This window comes from Macaca mulatta, chromosome 7 (genome assembly GCF_049350105.2).
Source record: "Macaca mulatta isolate MMU2019108-1 chromosome 7, T2T-MMU8v2.0, whole genome shotgun sequence".
In the NCBI taxonomy this organism is placed as follows: Eukaryota; Metazoa; Chordata; class Mammalia; order Primates; family Cercopithecidae; genus Macaca; species Macaca mulatta.
The window spans coordinates 104,964,617-104,990,290 of record NC_133412.1 but is presented as its reverse complement, the minus strand read 5'-3'; the positions used below and the strand labels follow the sequence as shown (position 1 = coordinate 104,990,290).

Below are 25,674 nucleotides of genomic sequence, written 5' to 3'. Positions count from 1 at the left end.
GGAGGAGAGGAGAGATCTTCTGAGTACCTAGAAAAAGAACATGTGAATTATAAGGGAAGAAATTAAATTGCCTTTGTTTTTTCCACAACAATGCTTTTTGCCAGAAGGAAATGGAATGATATATTTAAGATACTCAAAGAAAAATGATCCAATAATCTTATATCAAGCAAAACTCACTTTCAAGTATAAAGGGTACAAACTTATCAATCTGCATGCAAGGGCTCAGGGAATATCATCCCCAAGAAACTTCCTTGAAGAACAAGCCAAAATGACTAGGACAAATGACTAGACAACCAAAGTGGCTGACATTGACATTGAAAATGGCTGACGTTGGCTAAGGATTGCTTTATACTTTAAGGAACTATGACTATGAGAGGGCTAAAAACAATACAAAGTTCAACTATTGAAAAACAGGGGAAAGGGCAAATTCAAATTATATGCATGTATGTATGTATGTATGCATGTGTCTACACACATATACCTTTCCTAGCTCTGTCCACTGAAAAGGCCAGGAAACAAAGGCTGATCCAGTAGTAAAGTGCATACCTATACCAGATATGGCTTTAAAGTACAACTTTTCACTAAAAGAACCTGGGGCTTATTAGAGAAATGGTGGATTCCAGATGTGACACAGGAAGTTTCCAAGATAAGCCTAGAACATTTCATCACACAAGAATGCAAGGAAGGCCAGGCATGGTGGCTCATGCCTGTAATCCCAGCACTTTGGAAGGCCAAGGCGGGTAGATCACCTGAGGTCAAGAGTTCGAGACCAGCCTGGCCAACATGGCGAAACCCCATCGCTACTAAAAATAAAAAAAATTACCCGGTGTGGTGGCATGCGCCTGTAGTCCCAGCTGAGACTCGGGAGGCTGAGGCAGAAGAATTGCTTGAACCCGGGAGGTGGAGGTTGCGGTGAGCTGAGATCATGTCATTGCACTCCAGCCTGGGCGACAGAGAGAGACTGTCTCAAAATAATAATAATAAAAATAAAAATAAATAAAAAAGAAAGCAAGGAAGCAATCAAAGACTGCTCGATTATAAGGACCTAGGAGACACTTTGAAGAGGCTTCCACTGGCCAAAGATGTGATAATTTGAGCTTCATAATGATAATAAATGCAATGTATTGAGACATATTAAGTAGGTTTAAATCCATGAGTTCTTAAATGATTTTTTACAAAACGAATTGGTCATCTTTGAAATGAGACAGAACCAGAGTAGTTCTTCAATATCCAGAGGAAATTGGTTCCAGGACCCCCAAGGATACCAAAATCCACAGTGCTCAAGTCCCTTATAGAAAATGATGTAGTATTTGTATATAATCTACACACATCCTCCTGTATACTTTAAATCAACTTTAGATTGTATGTAATACCTAATACAATGTAAATGCTATATAAATAGTTGTCATACTATACTGTTTAGGGAATAATGACAAGAAAAAGGTCTGTACATGTTCATTACATATGCAACCATCCTATTTTTTTTTCCAAATATTTTTTGGTCTGTGGTTGAATCCACAGATGTGGAACCCACAGATATGGAGGACCAACTGTAATTCATTATATTGAGAATAAGTAAATAAAGGGAAAGAATCAAGCATTCAGTCTTCTTTTCCTATGTGAACTATGCCATTGATGGATTGATAGTTAATGAATTATCTCTTTATAAATACATTCCAACTAATAAATGGGAAAGACATAATAGAAATAGAATGGCACCACTTTGCTACCCAAATGAATTAATAGATGTAGACATTAAGCATAACAACTGTTCCTATCACAATGCCTCCTATGATCTTGCCAAATACCACCTAGAATCTTGCCAAAGGGGTAAACACAAATCTGATCCAGTGTCTGGATACAGTTGCCAATTTCCAGGAAATACAGAGGAATGGGGAACGTGTTGTACTGCACCAAGAGACTGCAGTCAGCAAAACCCAGACTTTAGGAAACTCTAAAGGTCAAATAGCCTGGATTCTGCCACATAAATTTTAAGGAAACAAAAGGGATGAAGAGTGTATCTGTTAATTAAAAGAGACCTAAAGGCATATCAGATGTTAAAAAATGATCAAGACTAAACAATGGTCCTAAAGACACATAAATGTAGGATAACATTATAAAAATGCATCAAATGATTATGATAAAGTCAGGATATAGTTACTTTTGTGGGGAAGGAGGGACCTGTGATTGGAATGAGGTACGTGGAAGGGCCTTCTGAATGGATAACAAAGTTATACTTCTTGACTAGGCTATGGTTTCAAGAATGTTTACCTTAAAATATTTATTGTGCCATATGCTTGTTTTGTGTTATTTTAAGTATCTGTGTTTTATTTGATGACGATGATTATGATGATGATGAAGGTGGAGGAGAAAAGAAGGGAGAAGAAAAGAAAGAAGGAAGAAGAAGAGTTCGCTAAAGCTTAAATAAAGTAGTTTGGTCTTACTAGCTGGCAAAAAAGGTCTCTAGGTTGAGAGTTAACTTTTAAAGCTTGACATCTGGCAAATAAACAGTAAAAGCTGAGGCCCCTCAATTTCCATTAAAAACAACTGAGACATGTAAACAGGATTCTAAGACAAGGAACACAATGGAACATTCCATTTTCTCAATCACTGAGTAAAGGAAATAACAAAATTGCCTGTTCACTGGGTTAGAGGTTAGTGATCTTCTATCAGAAAATGAAAAAGGGAGATTAAAAAGAAGAAGGAAAAAAAGAAGAACAGAATAAAGATCAAATTTGGTGACAGGATGGACCTCTGAGCTCCTACCTGAAAGGGTTTACCAGCTGCTCTGCCTATGCAGTAGCCACTCTTTTATTCCTTTACTTTCTTGAAGGAAGGAATGAAGGAAGGAAGCAAGGAAGGAAAGAGAAAGAAAGAAAGAGAAAGAAAAGAAAAAGAGAAAGAAAAGAGAAAGAGAAAGAAAGAGAAAGAAAAAGAAAGAGAAAGAGAAAAAGAAAAAGAAAAAAAAAACAAATAAAGAGAAAAAGAAGAAAGAAAGAGAAATAAAGAGAAAAAGAAACAGAGAAAGAGGCAAAGAAAGAGAAAAAGAAGAGAGAAGGAGAGACAGAAAGAGAGAGGAAGGAAAGAAAGAAGGAAAGAAAGGAGGAGGGAAGGGAGGCATTCTCATTTTTCTAGGTAGAAGCAGAGTCTGGTGCAGGGTCAGGAGATGGGAACAATTCCCCACCAAAGACTATGATGGCTAACCAGAAAGCCAGATGCATTTCCCAGGAAGCTGATGGACCACCAGCACATTCTTTGATTTCCCTGAGGGGAAGGAAGATTATCAAACCCTCCTGAGAGAAGTATTAATTAATATACGGGGTAATTACTATTTTTATGTCAGGAGATAGTCCAAAAACTACTTTAACTGAGACAGGTCAGGAAAGCTCAAGATAATTTTGCAGACACCTTTTGAAGAGTTGTAAAAGGATGAGGAACGGAAAGGGGGTGTATGACCTTCCAGAAAAAACACAGACATGTTCCAGTCCTCACTCTCAAATCTTGTTTCATCTAGAGCTGTGGTCAATTTAACCAGGGTATTGTGCTACAGTTATCTAAATTTTGATGATTTAATAGCTTTAAAAAAATCTATAAAACAGAAATATTTTATCCAATTAAAAAGAAAATTTCCTGTCAAAAAAGCATATTAACCTCTAGAATAGATTACTAAGAGAAGTTCTGTCACAAGAGCCTAAAGAATCATGTATTCAGAATCCCCTAAGGTGCAGGTGCACATGACGACAGGTCAAAGAGATGCCTATGGTGTCTCCCAAGGAGATCATGATTGCCCCATTCCATTGCTGCAGGTGTGCTGGCCATCACAGGAAGGCAGGAGAGAATGGTGGCTGGAGCAGACATGTATCGGAAGGATTTAAACTCAAATCCTGGCCTTTGTCGCTTACTAGCTCTGTGACTGTGGGCAAATTAACCTCTTCAAATGTTCATTTCTTCATGTGTAGAATAAGGAAAGTCATCACACCTGTTTCATTAGGTTGTTGTGAAGATTGGCTGTACTTTATTTGTAAAGGGCAAAATACCTGACACTCAAGAACTCACTAAATGTGACCCATTCTCATCATCATTATTAACATCATTGTCATCACTGGAAGGAGGGTCTGTTAAGGAACATGATAATTTAAACCAGCAGTTCTCAAAGTGTGGTCCCCAAAACAGCAGCATCTGTGGACTTAGAAATGCAAATCTACCTCCTCACCATCCAACCCTAGACCTACTGAATCAGAACCTCTGGGGTAAGGCCCCACAATCTATTTTAACAGGCTCTTCAGTCATTCCAGGCATATTAGAGTTTAAGAACCACTGATACAGAAAAATCATATGTTGAAGCCTCTTGCAAACTTTAGCAGCCAGAGGCCACCTTGAGTTTTCCAGGAAGGCTGCTAAAATTCTGCTTTTTTATTGACTGAAAAATAACGAACTTGAAATCTAGCCTTAATTTTTCAGCCAGTGATGCTGAAGACAGAATTCCTGTCTGATGAACTCCACTAGCCTTATAAGTAAACTGAGGGCAGAGATTGTGGTTTGCCACCTATGTGTTCCCCAGTATCTCACACACTGTCTGACAGATTGTAGACACTTAATAAATATTCATTGACTTAACAATGAATGAAGAGTTAGTAGAAAGCTAGAGACAATTACACCATTCAACCAGCAGATAAATGCACATCTAAGGGAATCTAATTCCAAATTTGGTTTAAAACTTACATGCTTTCTAGAACTTAGAGAACATTCATTTCTTTGGCTTAGTCAGCAACTTAGATATATTTTACTAAAATGTATGACTTCCAACTGAAATAGAAAAAAAAGATTAACAGTGATTTTTAAAACCTCAAATAACTAAATCCCCAGTGAAATTGAATTTGGGCCAGTATTGTCAGCCCTGAGGTTAAAGAGGCAACCAAAAGAAAACAAATGGGAATAAAGGATTGTAGTTATTGCTGTAACTCCAATTCTGAGGCTAGATCCTGGAAATAGAGTGAAATTACTTTCTCCATGTGTACATATATACCATAGTAGAAGGATAAATGATTGTTTTTATCCTGAAGAATGACAAAATCCAGATTAATCAAAGGAAGATAAACAGACTATACTGGATATAATTTATTAAGGCAGGTAGATATAAAAATTTTGTTTCAGGAAGGAAGGTTTCAATAATTCTGTATTTCAATTAGTCCATATATCTCATTAAACATATATACCCATTAATTAAAGTTTAACTGTTACCTGTTTAGAAAGTAGGAATCAAATTATCAAATAGAAGCATCACATCTTCATAGGGAAAAGTATCCTTTCGTTTAAGAATTAGTACATAAAGCTAACAACTGCAATTCCAGGAGACATAGGAAAATTAAACACAGTTTGGCACCCATCCTCACTTATACACTGTGCAGAAAAATATTAAAGTAATAAAAAGAATGTCAGGGGCACAGATGCCAGGATCATCCATATTTATCTTCCTTCTTGTATTTGACCACCTATCGCTGCAAACAGCCCTCAATAAAACGGAATTGATTTATCAATATTCTCAGCAAAACATATTTGGTTTCATCAACATAAGATCCGTTGCCACCAATAGATCTTGAGAGTTTGGTCTCCTGGCCTGGGGACTTCACCTCTCTTAGAGAGCTGACACACAGAATGAATGAAAAAATGTTATCTAGAACAGCTCTATACATTAGATAAAAAGAAAAAAGAAAACTGAATGACTGACAGTGGTTCCTTGGTGGCACTTGACAAAATAATGTAGAGTTAATTAATGAATTAATAGGGAATTTAGAGCCTTCATTTTTTACTTTTGGCTTAGGAATAACAAGAGACCCTCAGGCACTAAAGGAGCACTGTATTAGTCTGTTCTCACGCTGCTATGGGGAAACACCCAAGACTGCATAATTTGTTTTAAAAAAGAGGCTTAATCGACTCACAGTTCTGCATGGCTGGGGAGGCCTCAGAAAACTTACAGTCATGATGGAAGGCTCCTCTTCACAGGACAACCATACAGAGAATGAGTGCCAGCAGGGGAAATGCCAGGTGCTTATAAAACCATCAGATCTCGTGAAAACGCACTCACTATCACCTCCACCTGGCCTCGCCCTTGACACATGGGGATTATTACAATGCAAGGTGATATTTTTGATGGGGGTAAAGAGCCAAACCATATCAAGCATCAGGGTATTAATTTGTAAGTAGGCTCTTAGGACATTCCTAAGAGCTTAACTCACTCTCAAGGAGAACTCACTGACTCATGCATTCACTCACATATTCATTCATTGAGTTCTCTTTAATTTTGTATTTAGGTGTACCTTTAGATGTACTTTAGTATTTCAAAAGCAGGACAATTGACTTATCCACTTTTCTATGTATTCTATTGACTTTTTTTTTTTTTTGGTGACTGCAAACTCTTCAAGGATTTCATTCTTGTAAGACACTTAGAGGATCTCTGTTCACTCTCCAACCTCATAAAATCATTAAAAATAGTTTTAAGAAGTTCCTCTTTTTAAATTTCACAATGTTTTCTTTCTTTATTTTTCCATTAAAAGTTTATTTATACTTTATAGCAGTGGTGTACACAACCATGTGATAATGGAAGAAACTGCAATATGCCTTAAAGAGTCAACATTGTCTGCTGAATTTTTGAAATTAAAAAATTTGGAAGCTGAAAGATACAAAAGATACCTAAGATGCTTCAACTTCCACCAGCATACCAATGACTCCCAGAACTCTATCTGCAGCCCAGCTCTGTTCTGAGCTCCAGGCTGGATAAGGAGCTGGTTTCCTGACACTGTTACTCTAATGGTATAGAGGTCTGCAAGGCTTCGAATGTTTAGCATTCAAGTGTGTGCGTGTACACGTACACATACACACACATGCTTGCCATGTGCCATCACTAATTCATAAAATGGCATTTAAGAGAGCGCCTTTGTGTGAGAAGTGAGCCAGGTTCTCAATCCAGAGATATACTTGGGAGGTGTCTCAGCACATGTTTTCTTTCATGCTTGTTTCTGATGCTAACCAATGTTGCAAATGGCAACTAACAATTTCAGACCCTCCTAGATGCCTGCAGAACAGTTAGGTCCTGTCCTCATTATTCTCTCTCCTTGCTGACTATCATTTAAAAGAGCAATGATGCTACATACTTAGATTAACTGTGAATAAACAGACAGAGGTATTTTTGAGGAACCTTGGGTAATGGTTCTGTAGAAACTATATACTTGACCTAAATAATAAAACTGATTGGTTGGTGACCTTAGAGGTATTTTCTCCTCTTTTTAGTTCACCAGCTTCTGAGTCTCCTTGTGTGTGACGAGCTGCAGACTATCAACAGTTAGGCAAAGATGGTAAGATATCATAGTACAAAGAGACTGACAGACTGCTAAAGCTACCATGAGTCAGGACTTATCTCTGATGAGTGTGTATGGTATTCCTGTTACAACAAGACAATTTGAGTGGGAACTTTTCAGTTACATATAACAAATCCCTTTTGTTTAAATGACTGGGATTAAGGTGATTAGTACTGTTCCTTTTGTTTTAACAACTTATGAGATAAGAAGGGAACCCTCATGATCTGGAGGGGAGGGAATACAGTAAGTCAGACTGTACAACCTATGCATAATAGAAGCCCCTCAGGAGGTCACAATGATTACACATTGCTCCGTTAATTTGTAAGCAGGCTGAGGAAGATACGGGACACTCCCAAGAATTTAACTCCCTCTCAAGGATAATTTACTGACTCATTCATTCATTCATTGAGTTCTCTAATTTTGAGATTAAACATGGCCACAGTCACTTGTCATCTTCCTCTTCAAACGTCCTGCTACTTTTCTTATTCCCATCTCTCCATGACTGGTACCATCTGCCCAACCACATCCAGATGTCCTGCCTTTTCTAAATTCTACTCAGGTTTCCTAGCCTGGGTTTTGGGACCAGATGTAGGAGTTGAAAGTGGATATTTAGCAGGTGAGGCAAGTTGAAAGATGTAACAGCCTACCATGGAAGGGGCAGGTGCAGTTAGGAGGCAGGTAATTGGTAATGAACTCTGCCCTCCAAAGAGACTCCAGTGGTGAGCTAAGCATTTCTGGCCTATATGGGTGGATGATGTATGTCTGGAGGAGATCCAAACTGGTCTCCCACTCCACAGAGATGAGAACTGACTGAAATGCTTTTTTGTACAGCTTCTTGGTATACCAGAGGGTATCAGGAAGTCCTCTTGGAGATTTGTAATTGCCACAAGCATTGGCTGGCTGCTGAGAGGCTAGCAGTGAGAACTGCAAGGTGTCATGTTAGACATAGGACCACCAAAATCCTTAGGAACTCTACAGTTCTGAATAAGCCATGTTATCCAGCCAAGCCACAGATACAGGAATTGAATGCAGGCCTCTCCAGCCACTGCCACTGTCTTCCACCCTGAGGAGAGTAGCCACCAGAATCTGTGACCTTGAGGAGTATGAAGGTCAAAGCCAGCATGCTGAGTTCAAATTGAGGCATAAATTGAAGAAACAAGGTGGCAAGTAGAAGGCAGAAAATGGGAAAATGGGGCAAGGAATCGAGGCACCAGGAAAGTCAAAACTGAAAAGAGGCAGAGTTGCTCTGGATGGATGCTGAAGACTAAGTATAAACGTCTATGGGCTTTTTATCTGCTCCTAACATTCTCTGATGTGAGCAAGCCAAGATTATTCAAATGGTTAGGACAGGGATGAAGAGCAGCAAGTTGAAGGTGGTTCATGCCTGAGACCACACTTTTCACTGCAGAGTAACAGGTAAGTTCAACTGCTGAGACAGAAAGCAAGTGAGACAGAGAGAGAGAGAGAGAGACAAAGAGAGAGAGAAAGAGAGAGAGAGAGAGAGAGAGAGAGACAGGTATGGGTCAGGGACTCCATAGAACCATTTAGGTCTGAGACAGCCTCTGTGGGAATGGAGAGGGAGCTGACCGGGACCACACAAGCACTTCCTAGCAACCCTGCAGGCCCATCTGAAGCTGGAGACCACACATTTGTTGTAGCACCATTACACCTGAGTTTGTGGTTTTCTTGTGTGGAGCAGTTTTAGAAGCAGCAGCGGATTGCAGGAGTGATACAAGCTTTGGCATTAACAAAGCAAAGGTAGTGGTTACACAACAAGGTAAGGGAGTAAAGGGAGAAGCAAATGAAATCATTCACCAGGTACGTCTAGGCTGGAAAAGAAAGGAAACTCAGCTGGGCCACAGTGTTAGATACGTGGTCAAACATAATTCTGGATGTTTTTGTGAGAGTGCTTTTTAGATGAGATGAATATTTAAATCGGTGCACTTTTAGGAAAACACACTGTCCCCCATGATGTGGGTGGGCCTCATCCAACCAGCTGAAGGCCTGAATAAAGACTGAACTCCCCTAAACAACAAGGAATTCTGCCAACAGACAGTCTTTGTATTTGAACCACAACACTGGATCCTCCCTGAGTCTCCATCCTGCCAGCTCATCTTGCATATTTTGGGCCTCTCAGCCTTGGTAATCATGTAAGCCAATTCCTGAAAATAAATTTCTCTTTTATTTCTATACACGTCCTATTGATTCTGTGTCTCTAGAGAACCCTGACAAAAACAGAAGGTAAGTATGGAGAGAGGAGAAGGACAAGGTGAAGGGACATCAAGGCACCAGAGTCCTGAATAGCACATTCAGTGAAGGCAATGGAATGTGGGAAAGACGAAAGTTACTACACTTACGGTTAGGAGAGTTTCAGATTTCAGATGAAGAGTGGATTTGAGTGAAAACAAAACCAGAGGTGTAGAGGTAGATAACTTGGAAATTGAACAGGCCTTTGAGACTCAGGCATGGTATGGGTCGTCCACATGCACATGAAAGCAGTGCACCAGGCTTGAGCATGGGTTTGAAATGGAGAGAGAAAAGATTGCAAGCCAGGATGTCAGCAGACGGGGAGGGCTGCCTGGTAAAATTCTTCGATATCATCTGTAGCAAATGTCTAACTCCTTCGCATGGCATTAGTGCCCTGCATAACCTGGCTCTTTGTACCTTCCCAGCTCAACTTCTCAGCCCAGACCAGCCAGTCATCAGCCACTGTGACCTTGTCTGTAGTCTGTAAGCTCTCGTCATTCAAGCCTCTGCACATTCCATTCTTCTTGCTTGGCATTCTGCTCCTGGCCCCAACTCTTTACGTATACTGAAGGCTTCAAATAAACCCCAAAAGAATTCTGAATTTGATAAACATTCCTAATATACCAAAGGCCATCTGGGTAATTGTCTCCTAAAGGTTAGGGAAAGTTAATCCTATCCTTAGTAATTAGTTGTTCCTTGAATAAAGCAATCTTCACTTTTCTTGGAATCGTAATTTCTACAAATCCTTTAAAAAGTTTCAGGCTGCTCAATCTCAATCACATCCCAGTATTTGAGCATTCTGGATTCAATACAGGTAGCATAAAATAATTGTATTAATTACTTGCAGAGATGATGATAAGCCTGCAGTAGGTGACTCACTTCCAGGCTCTTCATTTTTTGCATACCTGTGTCCATTGCCATGTCTCTGCCAGATTTCCAGTTTCAATGTTTACAGCAAATACATGATTTTTGCACTAACTTCTTGTACCAGTCTTGATTTTCTTCCTACAGCCTTTCTTGAACTTAGTATGTTATTTTAAAATTGGTAAATAATACGTGAGCCTGGTTTTAATGTTTATGAGGCAGTTCAATAAACAGATGAGGAGATAGATGCCCGTCAATTACATTGATTCATGGCTTTCCAACTGATAACTAGATCAGAGACTTTGGCAACAAAATTTAAGGAACGAGGCATTACATAAATAAATTTTTTTCCTTGGCCTGAGAAAAATTTACCCCTTGGACTCATTTTCTTCCCTTCATAATAATTGTATGGGGATGGGCAGAGACGTTAGGGGACTGGAGCAACTCCACGGCAAGAGACTACCCTCACATGTTCGTTCATCTTCCCAAACGACTGTCTCCCAGTTCTCCCTAGTGATACAGACAGCACTATTACACAGTTCCACCTGTGGACAGTCTTCAACAGGTGAGCCTTCTTTTTACAATTAAGCAAGCTGAAGCTCTTCACGGCAGAAATATGATTTCTTTTATGATTATGAAAAGTATGATTATTTTCTTCCTTAAACTAATTCTTTTCTTCCTTAAACTAAATTTGGCTTCCTTCTTCCTTCCTTAATAAACTTCTCATTCACTGTGAAATTGAAAACACAGCTTTTTCCTGATGACCAGATGGCCCAGCAAATTTAATCACTTCAAGCACTCCACACTTCCTCTTCACCACCCTCCATCCATGGTGGGGAAATCAAGAAGCAAACTCCTCATTTCTTCCAGATGCCAACCTCTCTTGTTAACTTCCCCCAACCACTATTATAAAAGCCAGATATACATGAGCAATGAAGCTGAAGAAAGAAAGTATTTCCTTTTTTTTTGAGACAGAGTCTTGCACTGACGCTCAGGCTGGAGTGCAGTGGTGCGTTCTTGACTCACTGCAACCTCCGCCTCCTGGGTTCAAGCGATTCTTCTGCCTCAGCCTCTGGAGTAGCTGGAACTACTGGTGCCCGCCACCACACCCGGCCAATTTTTTATATTTTTAGTAGAGAAGGAGTTTCACCTGTTAGCCAGGATGGTCTCGATCTCCTGACCTCATGATCCTCCTGCCTCAGCCTCCCAAAGTGCTAGGATTGCAGGCGTGAGCCACCATGCCTGGCCTAAGTATTTCTTTAAAGCTATAAAATAAAACAAATCTTCCAAATGAGGGAAATGGCAAATAAATAAAAGAAATAAGTCAAAATTATATTATTGATTAATGTTTAATTCAACAGGAATGCCACTCAAATTCATTCTAATTTATCTGGAATACCTGTTTGAATTAAAATTTCCTTTCAAATTCATACCTAGTACTCTAGAAAGTAAAGCAAAGAAATTTTTATGGATAATGTATGGCAATGAGTATAGAATCTTCCCCATATCAATTGATATCCACTTAATAGTGTGGACTCTTCCAGCTAATAAAGGCTTGTCCTGACTTCCTGAGTAGGTTTTCCTTTGATGGTCTTACCTAGGCAAATTTATTGAAGTTTCCAAACCTGTTTGTTCCACCTGAAAATGGCACCTTTCGACTTACCAATATATGAAAAAATACAGGAAAAGAAGTTCATGTTGGTAAAGTACTTTCAAGCACAAATAAATTAACTACACAAAGAGGAAATTATTCCCACAATTTGGACGCTCGTATCATCAGGAAATCAATCCCTTCCCCCTTTCTCATACCAATTTTGGAGATGGTGACTAATCTTACTTACATGCGGACTGATAACTCCTGCATTTACTGCTTAAATAATAGCATGCCAGAATTCCTATGAACTGTTAAGGAAAACTGGTTTGCAATAAGGATCTTTATCAACAGAATTGTTCAGTGAAACCAAAACTGAAGTGGCAGCTCTATTCTGCATTTGGAAAAGATGCTATTAGAAAATGCACAAGCAGCGAGGGGCACCTATAATCCTAGCACTTTGGGAGGCCGAGAGGGGGCCATCGCTTGAGCTCATGAGTTTTGAGACCAGCCTGGGCAACATGGTGAAACCCAGTCTCTACAAAAAAATACAAAAATTACCCAGGTATGGTGGTACATGCCTATAGTTCCAGCTACTAGGGAGGCTGAGGTGGGAGAATAGCCTGAGCCTAGCAGGCAGAGGTTGCAGTGAGACCTTGTCTCAAAAAAAAAAAAAAAAAAAAAAGAAGAAAGAAAATGCACAAGCAAGTCACATACACACTTGTTTCTAAAAGCTCAAGACACTGAAGCATTCTAAAAAGCATGGCAATAAATTCATCATTCAGAAACAAAAATGGATTATACAAGTTCCAACCTAAATGTTTACGTGGAATATTTTCCCATCCTTTCAACACTCATTTTATAAAAAGAAATTTGACTAAAGAGTTCCTGTGTCCTACCCTTTTTCAATAATAAATGATTATGAATCTTCATTTTGATAATTTGCTGTAAACTGTAATTAATCAGAAGCTTCAGATAAATAAAAAAAATGTTTCTATGAAAATTCCTCACAACAAAAGACAAGAAATCTTTCAGATTCAACAGAAAACAATTACTATACTTGCTAATTCAAGACAGTAAAAGCTTTCCTTACCACAAAAAGATATATAAGCTAATAAAAGGTATTCATACTTTTGTTTATTGGTGACTTTATGTATAGTATTTATAAAAGCTGGTTAGTGTAGAGGGAGACTAAATAATGCTGTTTCAGGCAACAATCTTGAATGCTAGCAACTTGACAAAGGAGAGAAATTCAGATAAATGTTTTGTTCCTCCTCCACAAAACACATCAAACCTGGACTTTCAACTCGAGGGCCATAGAATACTGATTTTAAAACTTTCTAGTCAGTAAGTGAAACATTTCCTTGGTGCAAGAAGTAAACATCGCCCAATATTCCCCAGAAATTCTTCAGCAAGGAAAACAGTGTACAATAGGAAAAAAAATACTACAGATTTTAGTTCCTAAAATAAACTTTATGCAATCACAGGAAGCATTTAGATCCTTTTCCCCTCTCTTGCAGGAAAATGAAACAATCTCTGGGCCACAGGAAATAACACAAGTTTTAGAAAATCCCTGTGGGATGAGAAAAAAAAGCTTCAAGTGGATCTCTGAGTCCCATAAATGACGTAAAGAAAAACAGATGTTCAAAGGCTCAGTACTCCAACAAGAAGTAATCAATTTGTACTGGTGAGAGTGACGACTCCCTCCTAGGCTCATGGAAACAGGACAGCAGAAAGCCACACACACTACAATCAATATGTCTGCATACAACTAGCTCCTGCCCTCATTTTGGCAAAAAGAACAACTGCAAGAAGAGTGATGACAGCAAAGAGTGCTGAAGAAAGGAGGGATGAAGGATGCGAAAGAAGAAAAGGTAGATAGGACGCAGGTTAGAGTGCCAGCAGTTTCTACTGAAAATTAGTAACCACATGGGCATGTCAATATTGATGGCACAGCTTAGGAAAAGTCACCTATCCAATACTATAGATATGTAAAAATTTACAGCATAATGTAATTGGGAAGAAAAAGTTTATAGTATGCTACAGTCTGAATGTGTCCTCCCAAGATTAACTCTCCAATGTGGTATTAAGAGGAGGGACCTTAGGGAGATGATTAGGTCATGAGAGCTCCACCCTTATGAATGAGATTAGTGCCTTTATAAAAGAGGCCTGAGGAAGCTTGGTCACCCCTTCACCTTCGGCCATGTGGGGATGCAGCAAGAAGACACCATCTTGAAGCAGAGAAAATAAGCCCTCACCAGACACTGAACCTGCTGGCACCCTTATCTTGGACTTCTCAGCCTCCCGAACTGTGAGAAGGAAATTTCTGTTGTTTATAAACTACCCAGTCTATAGTATTTTTTTATAGTAGCCTGAATGAACTAAAATATAGTATTTTCATTAAACTTAATTATAGATGGCAAGAGAATAATCTTATAATATCTACTTTCTGGCTTAAAAGTACTTTTACTTAAAATATCCACTTAGAAGGGTATTTTTTGGCATTGCTACTTAGGGAACATTAGGAGGCAAACACTTTTATAATTCCACCGAAGACAGAAAGCATGCTTTTCTCAAGATGAAAGGTCAAAAAGTAGTTTCTGTGGAGTAAATCCAGAAGAATTTCAGATTTTGAAGAGATTTATCCTGGTTTTAATACAAATGGAGATTCCACAAGCCCTTTTGAAGACATTATGACTACATCTTGAACAGGTCATTAATAAAAAATACATTGCATTTAATAGATTAGATATGTGGCTTTATATGATGTAATTGTGCAGACTGCACTTTTTAACCATTTACAGCATTAAAATACATATTTAACTTCTGTATGCTCTACCTTGCAGTCCCACAGCCATTACCCTTTTTCAGATCCTTGTTCCCTCAGGGCTGAATCTTGTGATGATTTACTAGTGGTTCTTCCTGGTTTTGTTACTGAACACCCCTCCTTTGGCCCACCCCGACCCCACCACCTTGCAGGTACCACCTCATTTCCTACATATGGTTTCTATAATTCATACTCAGAGTCAAGAGTTTATGACTGCCAGTTTCTTGGTAACCTTACAGAGATAGTTGATGTATGCACACACAAATATATGTTTATGTACATGTTTTAATGTAAATGGTAGCATTCCACACACATTTTTTTCTCTTAATATGTAACCCAGTGGTCATTCCATTTCAGAATGTTGGAAGCTCTTCATTGTTTTTAAATAGCTGCATTATATTCCACTGTATGGATGCTCCATAATTAATAATTAACAAGCCTCTGCAGAAGGGAAATGTGTGGTTGAATGAGGAGGGTATACATATTTCTCCAAATGATATTTTTGTTATATTTCATACATACAAAAGAATACATACGAGTACGTTAAAAAGCAAACAATACCCACGATTCCCACCTACCCTCCAACTTAAAAAAAGTCTAGTTTACCAATACCATATCTACCCTTGTGTTCCTTTCCAGCCCACGCCCCTGTCTCATGCCCTAGAAGTAACTGTTACCTGATTTTAATATTTGTCATTCCCATAGGTTAAAAATATTTTTTATCACATACACATCGCTAACCCAGATACTAGGTAGTTTTTCTTATTTTTGAGCTTTATAAAATGGTCTTATGTAACATGCAATTTTCACACATCATATTTCTAAGATTCATCAATTTTTAAAAAGTAGCTGTAGTTCATTATCACTGGCTGTATAATATTCTGTGTGACTGTACTACAATGAATTTATCCATTCTTCTGTCACCTGGTGTCTTAGCCTGTTCGGCTGCCACCCAAATAGATACCACAGATTGGGTAGTTTATAAATAATAGAAATTTATTTCTCAAAGTTCTGGAAGCTGGGAAGTCCAAGATTACAGTGTCTGGTGAGGGCCACTTCACAGATGGCTGTCTTTTCACTGTAACTTCACATGGTAGAAAGGAGGGATTAGCTAACTCTCCGGGGTTTCTTTCATAAGGGCACTGATACCAATCATGAGGGCTCCATTATTTTGACTTAAAAACCTCTCAAAAGTCCCCACCTCCTGATATTATCACCTTAGGGGTTAGGATTTCAGCATATGAATTTTAAGGGGACAAAAACATTCTAACCATAGCACCAGACAAATGGGTTATTTGCAGGTTTTTGCTACTCTGAACAGTGCCACCGTAAACATTCTCATATATGTCTTCTGGGACACATGTGCAAGAAATTTTCTAGGAAATACCCAGAAATACAGTAAGTTATGTGACTTGAATATTACAACAAAGTGTTCCCCAAAATGACTACTTTACCACTCCTTTTAGCTATGTCTGAAACACATTGCTTCTAACACTTTTTCAGACTTCAAAATTTTTACAGTTTAGCAAGTGTAAAATGGTACCTTGTTGCTTTTGATTTGCATTTTCCTGATTAGTACTAGGATTGGCTTCTTTTCTTACATTTATTGGCCATTCATCTTTTCTCTTCTGTGAAATGCCTGTTTGTTTCTATTGCTCAGTTTTCAATTAAGTTATATTATCCCTTTTTTCCTTATTGATTTGTAGGAGTTCTCAAATTATTTCAAATGACCAGATCTTTGATGGTTATAGGCACTTCAAATGTCCTCTCAGTTTGTGATTATATGATGTATTTTACTGAAGAGATATTAATTGCAATGTACACGAATTTATCAACCTTTTATGATTAGCACTTTTTGTATCTTGCTTAAGAGATTCTTCCTTCCCAAAGTCAGACAAGTCCTATATTTTCTTCTAAATTTTATAATTTTGCCATAAAAATTGGTTTTTTTGTATGGCATGAGGTAGGGTTCCATTCTTCCCCCTTAGATATCCGGGCACTGGTTCCTCAGGATCTTCAATACCCATTTTGTCATAAGTCAAGTATTCAAATACACATAGATCATTTCTGGACTCTCTATTTTTAAAGTTTTCTATCCCTGTATCAACATCAAACTGTTTTAATAAGTATAGATTTATAGTAAGTCTTTGTTATCCGATAGGGAATGCTTCCTCTCCCCCGCCTTCTCCTTCTGGAGTTTCTCAGCTATTCTTGGACCTCTGCTCTTCACATAAATTTTTAAATCAGTTTGTTAGGCTCTATTAAGAGGGAGAATTACTTTTCAAGAAATCCCTTTTTGTACATTTTAAATTTTGTCTGGAAGTTTGAAAGGTATTCATTATAAATAAAAAATATTTTTAAAAATCTTACGACGGGCCATTGTATCAAGGTGAAACTGCACATCATGTTATTTATGCTATTCAGTCTGATTAGTCCTATTTTTCCATCCTATCACCTGTTACTTTCAAATATGAAACTGTGTCTCTTAGGTAGACTGGTTTCCCCATGTATATCATTTCAGTCCACTCCTACCCTCTCATTTCTTTGCTCATATTATTTTAACATATCCAACCATCTATTCTTCACACCTGATTCCAGATCTTATTTCTTTAAAACAACTAATGTACTAAAAGTCGCATTCTGGCTCTTATTAAAATTTACTTTCTTTGTGATAGTTTAGTGTCCTCAATTAAAGTATGAGCTCCCTAGGGGCAAGCACAGGTTGGCTAAGAGTTGAAGAAATAGTTTTGATTGGTTCTTCTCAATATAAATGTATTTCGGCCTAGTCACTATTGCCAATCTTTGGGTCGAGTCACAATAAAGCCTTCTAGTTTGAATATGCTGGCTTTCTGTTGTACTTAAGCTAGGTATGTAACAATGATTAGTGAACTATAAGAGAAAGCCAGTGCTCAATGGAATTGATTTGCAAGGGACTTTTACAATATAATTAGAAAATACCTTCATCAGGGGAGACAGCCTAATAACATGTTCTCATGGTGGTTTACAATGTATCTGTATAGCTCTTCATCTGAAGAAACAACTGTGTGAACCATAATTAAATCCATTAGGCACAGTGTGAGAAATAATGTTTAAACAACAGTTCAACAGCTGCAACACCCATACTCTTCAAAATGTTTTGTAAATGGTTGAAATAGATATAGTTGAAGATAATTTATTTTTCCTATCTTATTTTGCAAATTAAATAATAAGAATAAAAGTTGCTTGATATATTTAATTTTTAAGAGATAACTGATGTTATCATACAGGCCTAAACTAATTTGCAGTATAAAAATTACCAAAGTCATAGGGTGTGAATGAGCTGAAACAAAAACTAACAACTATGGAACTTAAAATATCTATAAAAGATTAAAAAGGGCCGGGCGCGGTGGCTCAAGCCTGTAATCCCAGCACTTTGGGAGGCCGAGACGGGCGGATCATGAGGTCAGGAGATCGAGACCATCCTGGCTAATACGGTGAAACCCCGTCTCTACTAAAAAATACAAAAAACTAGCCGGGCGAAGTGGCGGGTGCCTGTAGTCCCAGCTACTTGGGAGGCTGAGGCAGGAGAATGGCATGAACCCGAGAGGAGGAGCTTGCAGTGAGCTGAGATCCGGCCACTGCACTCCAGCCTGGGTGACAGAGCAAGACTCCGTCTCAAAAAAAAAAAAAAAAAAAAAAAAAAAAAAAAAAAAGATTAAAAAGAATAAACATCAGGGAAGTAGTTTTTAAAAATCTTTAAATGCACAGACACTTTTTGTCTTTTTTTAAATTAAAGAACATGATTTTGTATTAAAAATCCTTTTTCTATTAACCAAGTTATCTGTTGTGAGCAACCTAACATTCATGGAGAAAAAAGTAGGCTATTTTTCCATTAATAAGCTGAAAGTATGGCACATCAATATTTAGATAGGTCATCCAAAATTAGAGTTTAACAAGGTTTATAGAGCACTTTTAGAAACTTTAAACTGAAGATTGGGTTTAAATGTTATATAAATTAGAGTTTTTGATTAAAAAGTGGTCCATAATCAAGTTCTAGCATAACTATACTCTATATAAACTTTAAGCCCAATTATTTAAAAAAGTTTTAAATGTGAAAACAATTTGCTGCTCCTAGGATGTGGCAAAGTAAGAAAAGAAAGCAAATAACTTAATTGATTATATTTCAAGTTTCAACCCGAACTTCAAATGTCAGAAGTCACTCAAACTAGCTCCTCTAGAATGAGAGAATGCTCATCTAGTTTGAATAAGGTATTTTTAATTTAAAAAAGGCTTTGAAAAAGGGATTTGAAAATAACCATATATGAAAATTGTGACATTTCAGGCACTCAAAAAGGTTTAACTAAATCAAATATCAGAAAGCAATATATTAATACATCACTTTTTAATAGATTTATTGAAGTATAACTGATGCATAAGTTGCACATATTTAAAGTGTACAATTTGATGAACTTTCCCCTTTGTATACACCCATGAAACCTTTACCAGAATCAAGTTAGTGAACACTTCTATCACTTCCAAAAGTTTTCTCTTTCCTTTCTCTCTCAGTATCTGTCTCCAGGTACCCACTGATCTACTTTGTCAAGTAGTTAAGTTTGCATTTTCTAGAACTGTATATAAATGGAATTATACAAGTTGTACTCTTTTCTGTCTGCCTCTTTCATTCAGCATTATTATTTTAGGAATCATTTATGTTATTGTATCAATAACCAAAATTCCATTTTATTGCTGAGAAGTATTCTATTGTATAGTAGCAAACTGTTTATCCATTCACCTTTTTGTCTTCCAGAGGACACTGAATTTATTTTCATTATAATTTTTTATTTTTCCATAGGTTACTGAGGTACAGGTGGTATTTGGTTATGTAAGTAAGTTCTTTAGAGGTGATTTGTCAGATTTTGGTGCGCCCATCACCTGAACAGTATATACTGTAACATATTTGTAGTCTTTTATCCCTCACCTTCCTCCCCCTTCCCCCTAAGTCCCCAAAGTCCACTGTATCATTCTTATGCCTTTGCATCCTAATAGCTTAGCTCCCACATATCAGTGAGAACATATGACATTTGGCTTTCCATTCCTGAGTTACTTCACGTAGAATAATAGTCTCCAATCTCATCCAGGTTGCCATGGATGCCGTTAATTCATTCCTTTTTATGACTGAGCAGTATCCCATCATGTATATATATCACAGTTTCTTTATCCACTCATTGATTGATGGGTATTTGGGCTGTTCCACGATTTTGCAATTGCAAATCATGCTGCTATAAACATGTGTGTGCAAGTATCTTTTTTGTATAAGGACTTCTTTTCCCCTGGGTAGACACCAGTAGCGGGATTACTGGATCAAATGGTAGTTCTACTTTTAGTTCTTTAAGGAATCTCCACACTGTTTTCCATAGCGGCTGTACTAGTTTACATTCCCACAAGCAGTGTAGAAGTGTTCCCTGATCACCACATCCATGCCAACATCTACCGTTTTTTGCTTTTTTGACTATGGCCATTCTTGCAGGAGTAAGGTGGTATTGCATTGTGGTTTTGATTTGCATTTCCCTGATCATTAGTGATGTTGAGCATTTTTTCATATGTTTGTTGGCCATTTATATATCTTCTTTTGAGAACTGCCTATTCATATCCTTAGCCCACTTTTTGATGGGATTGTTTTTTCTTACTGATTTGAGTTAGCTGTAGATTCTGGATATTAGTCCTTTGTCAGTTGTAGAGATTGTGGAGATTTTCTCCCAGTCTGTGGGTTGTCTGTTTACTCTGCTGATTGTTCCTTTTGCCATCCAAAAGCTCTTTAATTAGGTCCCAACTATTTACTTTGTTTTTATTGCATTTGCTTTTGGGTTCTTGGTCATGAAATCCTTGCCTAAGCCAATGTCTAGAAGAGTTTTTCCAATGTTATCTTCCAGAGTTTTTAGAGTTTCAGGTCTTAAAGTCCTTACTCCATCTTAAGTTGATTTTTGTATAAGGTAAGAGATGAAGATCCAGTTTCATTTACCTACATGTGGCTAGCCAATTATCCCAGGACATTTGTTGAAAAGGGTGTCCTTTCCCCACTTTATGTTTTTGTTCGCTTTGTCGAAGATCAGCTGGCTATAAGTATTTGGGTCTATTTCTGGGTTTTCTATTCTATGTGCCTATTTTTATACCTATACCATGCCATTTTGGTGACCATGGCCTTACAGTATAGTTTGAAATCAGATAGTGTGATGCCTCCAGATTTGTTCTTTTTGCTTAGTCTTGCTTTGGGTATGCAAGCTCTTTTTAGGTTCCATATGAATTTTAGAATTGTTTTTTCTAATTCTGTGAAGAATGATGGTGGTATTTTGATGGGGATTGCATTGAATTTGTAGATTGCTTTTGGCAGTATGGTCATTTTTACAATATTGATTCTACCCATCCATGAGCATGGGATGTGTTTCCATTTTTTTGTGTCATCTATGATTTCTTTCTGCAGTGTTTTGTAGTTTTCCTTGTAGAGGTCTTTTGCCTCCTTGGTTAGGCATATTCCTAAGTATTTTGTTTGTTTGTTTGTTTTGCAGCTATTGTAAAAGGGGTTGAGTTCTTGATTTGATTCTCCACTTGGTCACTGTTGGTGTACACAAGAGCAACTAATTTGTGTACATTAATCTTGTATATGGAAACTTTGCTGAATTATTTTCTCAGCTCAAGGAGCTTTCTGGAGGAGTCTTTAGGATTTTCAAGGTAAACAATCATCAACAGTGACAGTTTGACTTCCTCTTTACTGATTTCGATGCCCTTTCTTTCTTTCTCTTGTCTGATTGCTCTGGCTAGGACTTACAGCACTACATTGAAGAGGAGTGGTGAGAGTGGGCATCCTCATCTTGTTCCAGTTCTCGGAGGGAGTGCTTTCAACTTTTCCCTATGCAGTATTGTGTTGGCTGTGGATTTGTCACAGATGGTTTCTATTACATTGAGGTATGTCCCTTGTATGTCGATTTTGCTGAGTTTTAATCATAAAGGGATGCTGGATTCTGTCTAATGTTTTTTCTGCATCTATTGAGATGATCATATGATTTTTGTTTTCAATTCTGTTTATGTGGTGTGTCGCATTTATTGACTTGCATATGTTAAACCATCTCTGCATCCCTGGTATGAAACTCACTTGATCAGGGTGGATTATCTTTTTGATATGTTGTTGGATTTGGTTAGCTAGTATTTTGTTAAGGATTTTAGCATCTATGTTCATCAAGAAGAGTGGTCTGTAGTTTTCTTTTTTGTTTATGTCCTTTCCTGGTTTTGGTATTAGGGTGATACTGGCTTCATAGAATGAATTAGGGAGGATTCCCTCTTTCTCTATCTTGTGGAATAGTGAGAAAAGGAAAGGTACCAATTCTTTGAATGTCTGGTAGAATTTTGCTGTGAATCCATCTGGTCCTGGATTTTTTTAATTGGTAATTTTTAAATTACCATTTCAATCTCACTGCTTGTTATTGGTCTGCTCAGGGTATCTAATTCTTCCTGATTTAAGCTAGGAGGGTTGTATTTTTCCAGGATTTTTTACATCTCTTCTAGGTTTTCTAGTTTATGTGGATAAAGCTGTTCATAGTAGCCTTGAATAATCCTTTGTATTTCAATGGTGTCAGTTGTAATATCTCCCAATTTGTTTCTTAATGAGGTTATTTGGATTTTCTCTCATTTTTCTTGGTTAATCTTGCTAATAGTCTTCCAATTTTATGTATCTTTTCAAAGAACCAGATTTTTGTTTCAGTTATCTTTTGTATTGTTTTTTTGTTTCAATTCCATTTAGCTCTGCTCTGATCTTGGTTATTTCCTTTCTTCTGCTGGGTTTGGGTTTGATTTGTTCTTGTTTCTCTAGTTCCTTGAGGTCTGATCTTAGAATGTCAGTTTGTGATCTTTCAGTCTTTTTGATGTAGGCATTTAGAGCTATGGACTTTCCTCTCAGCACTGCCTTTGCTGTATCCCAGAGGTTTTGATAGGTTGTGCCATTATGGTTGTTCAGTTTGAAGAATTTTTAAATTTCCATCTTGATTTCGTTTTTGACCCAATAATTATTCAGAAGCAGTTTATTTAATTTCCATGTATTTGCACGGTTTTGAAGGTTCCTTTTGGATTTGATTTCCAATTTTATTGCACTGTGGTCTGAGAGAGTGACTGACAAAATTTCAATTTTCTTAAATTTATTGAGGCTCGTTTTATGGCCTCTATCTTGGAAAAAGTTCCATGAGCCAATAAATAGAATGTGTATTCTGTAGTTGTTGGAAGAAATGTTCTGTATATATCTGTTAAGTCCATTTGTTCCAAGGTATAGTTTAAATCCATTGCTTTTTGTTGACTTTCTACCTTGATGACCTGGCTAGTGCTTTTAGTGGAATACTAAAGTCCCTCACTACTATTGTGTTGCTGTCAATCTCATTTCTTAGGTCTATTGGTAATTGTCTTGTAAATTTGGGAGCTCCAGTGTTAGGTGTAGATATGTTTAGGATTGTTAAATTTTCCTATTGCACAATGCCTTTTACCATTATATAATGTTCCTCTTTGTCTCTTTTAACTGCTGTTGCTTTAAAGTTTGTTTTGTCTGACGTAAGAATAGCTACCTCTGCTCACTTCTGGTATCCATTTGCATGAAATGCCTTTTTCCACCCCTTTACTTTATGTGAGTCCTTATGTGTTAGGTGAGTCTCCTGAAGGCAGCATATAGTTGGTTGGTGAGTTCTTATCCATACTGCAGTTCTGTATCTTTTAAGCAGAGCATTTAGGCCACTTACATTCAATGTTAGTATTGAGATGTGAGGTACCATTCCATTCATCATGCTATTTGTTGCCTGTGTACCTTGTTTCCGTTGTTTGTTTTTGCTTTTTAACTTGTAGTTTTGTTTTATAGGTCCTTGAGATTTACGCTTTAAAGAGGTTCTGTTTTGATGTGTTTCCAGGATTTGTTTCAATATTTAGAGCTCCTTTTAGCAGTTTGTGTAGAGGTGGGTTGGTCGTGGCAAATTCTCTCAGCATTTGTTTGTCTGAAAAAGACTGTAACTTTCCTATATATATGATGCTTAGTTCTGCTAGATACAAAATTCTTGGCTGATAATTGTTTTGTTTGAGGAGACTGAAAGAGGACCCCAATCCCTTCTAGCTTGTAGAGTTTCTTCTGAGAAATCTGTTAATCTGACAGATTTTTCTTTTTAGGTTACCTGTTGCTTTTGTCTCACAACTCTTAAGATTCCTTCATCTTAACTTTAGCTAAAGTGATGACAATGTGCCTAAGTGATGATCTTTCTGCAATGAATTTCCCAGGTGTTCTTTGTGCTTCTTGTATTGGGATGTCTAGGTCTCTAGCAAGGGCTGGGGATGTTTTCCTCAATTATTCCCCCAAATATGTTTTCCAAACTGTTAGATTTCTCTTCTTCCTCAGGAACACTGAGTATTCTTAGTTTTGGTCCTTTAACATAATCTCAGACTTCTTAGAGGCTTTGTTCATATTTTCTTATTCTTTTGTCTTTGTCTTTGTTGAACTGGGTTAATTCAAAGACCTTGTCTTTGAGCTCTGAATTTCTTTCTTCTACTTGTTCAATTCTATGGCTGAGACTTTCCAGAGCATTTTGCATTTCTTTAAGTGTGTCCAAATTTTCCTAAAGTTTTTATTGTTTTTTTCTTTATGCTACCTATTTCCTTGAATAATTCTCCCATCACTTCTTGTACTGATTTTTGAATTTCCTTGCATTGGGCTTCACCTTTCTCTGGTGCCTTCCTGATTAGCTTAATAACTAACCTCCTGAATTCTTTTACAAGTAAATCAGGAATTTCTTCTTGGTTTGGATCCACTGCTGGTGGACGAGTGTGATTTTGGGGAGGTGTTAAAGAGCCTTTTTTTTGTCATATTACCAGAGTTAGTTTTCTGGTTCCTTCTTATTTGGGTAGGCTCTATCAGAGGGAAGGTCTAGGGCTGAAGGCTGTTCAGATTATTTTGTCCTGCAGTGTGTTCCCTTGATGTAGTACTCTCCTGCTTTTCCTATGGATATGGCTTCCTGTGAGCCGAGCTGCAGTGATTGTTATCTCTCTTCTGGGTCTAGCCACCCAGCAAGTCTACCCAGCTCCAGGCTGGTACTGGGGGTTGTCTGCGTAGAATACTGTGAAGTGAACCATCTATGGGTCTCTCAGCCATGGATGCCAGCTCCTGTTCCAGTGGAGGTGGCAGGGGGGTGAAATAGACTCTCTGAGGGTTTTTAGCTTTGGTGGTTTAATGTTATATATTTGTGCTGGTTGGCCTCCTGCTGGGAGGTGGCACTTCCCAGAGAGCATCAGCTGTGGTACTATGGAGAGGAACTGGCGCTGGGCGGGGCCCTAGACCTCTCAAGAGTATATGTCCTTTGCCTTCAGCTAACAGGGTAGATAGGGAAGGCCCATCAAGTTGGGGCAGGGCCAGGCGTGTCTGAGCTCAGACTCTCCTTGGACAGGTCTCGATGCGGCTGCTATGGGGGATGGGGGCAAGGTTCCCAGGTCAGTGGAGTTGTGTACCTAGGAGGATTATGGCTGGCTTCTACTGAGTCATGTAGGTTGTCAGGGAGGTAGGGGAAAGCCAGCAGTCACAAGCCTCACCCAGCTCCCACACAATCCAAATGGCCGGTCTCACTCCTGCTGTGCCCCCAACACCTCCCCCACTGGTAACAGCCCTGAGTCTGTTTCCAGGCAGTGGATGAACAGGGCTTGAGAACTTGCCTTGGGCTACCTGCCCCTAAGCTGAGAAAGAAAAGGGCTTGGCTCTTCCCCTACCTGTGGAGTCTGCACACCAGATTCACGCCCTCCCCTGA

The 25,674-nt window shown here is 38.1% G+C and overlaps 1 protein-coding gene across 1 annotated transcript in view; it reads right to left on the bottom strand.

The window, feature by feature from the left end:
- Window positions 1–823: 823 nt before the first annotated feature.
- Window positions 824–25,674, bottom strand: part of NUBPL (NUBP iron-sulfur cluster assembly factor, mitochondrial) — a 295,919-nt gene continuing 271,068 nt past the window's right edge. The window contains exon 11 of the mRNA XM_077940878.1: window positions 824–943. Coding sequence (XP_077797004.1) covers window positions 929–943 — 15 coding nt within the window. The 3' untranslated portion in view covers window positions 824–928. The remainder of the gene's footprint in view (window positions 944–25,674) is intronic.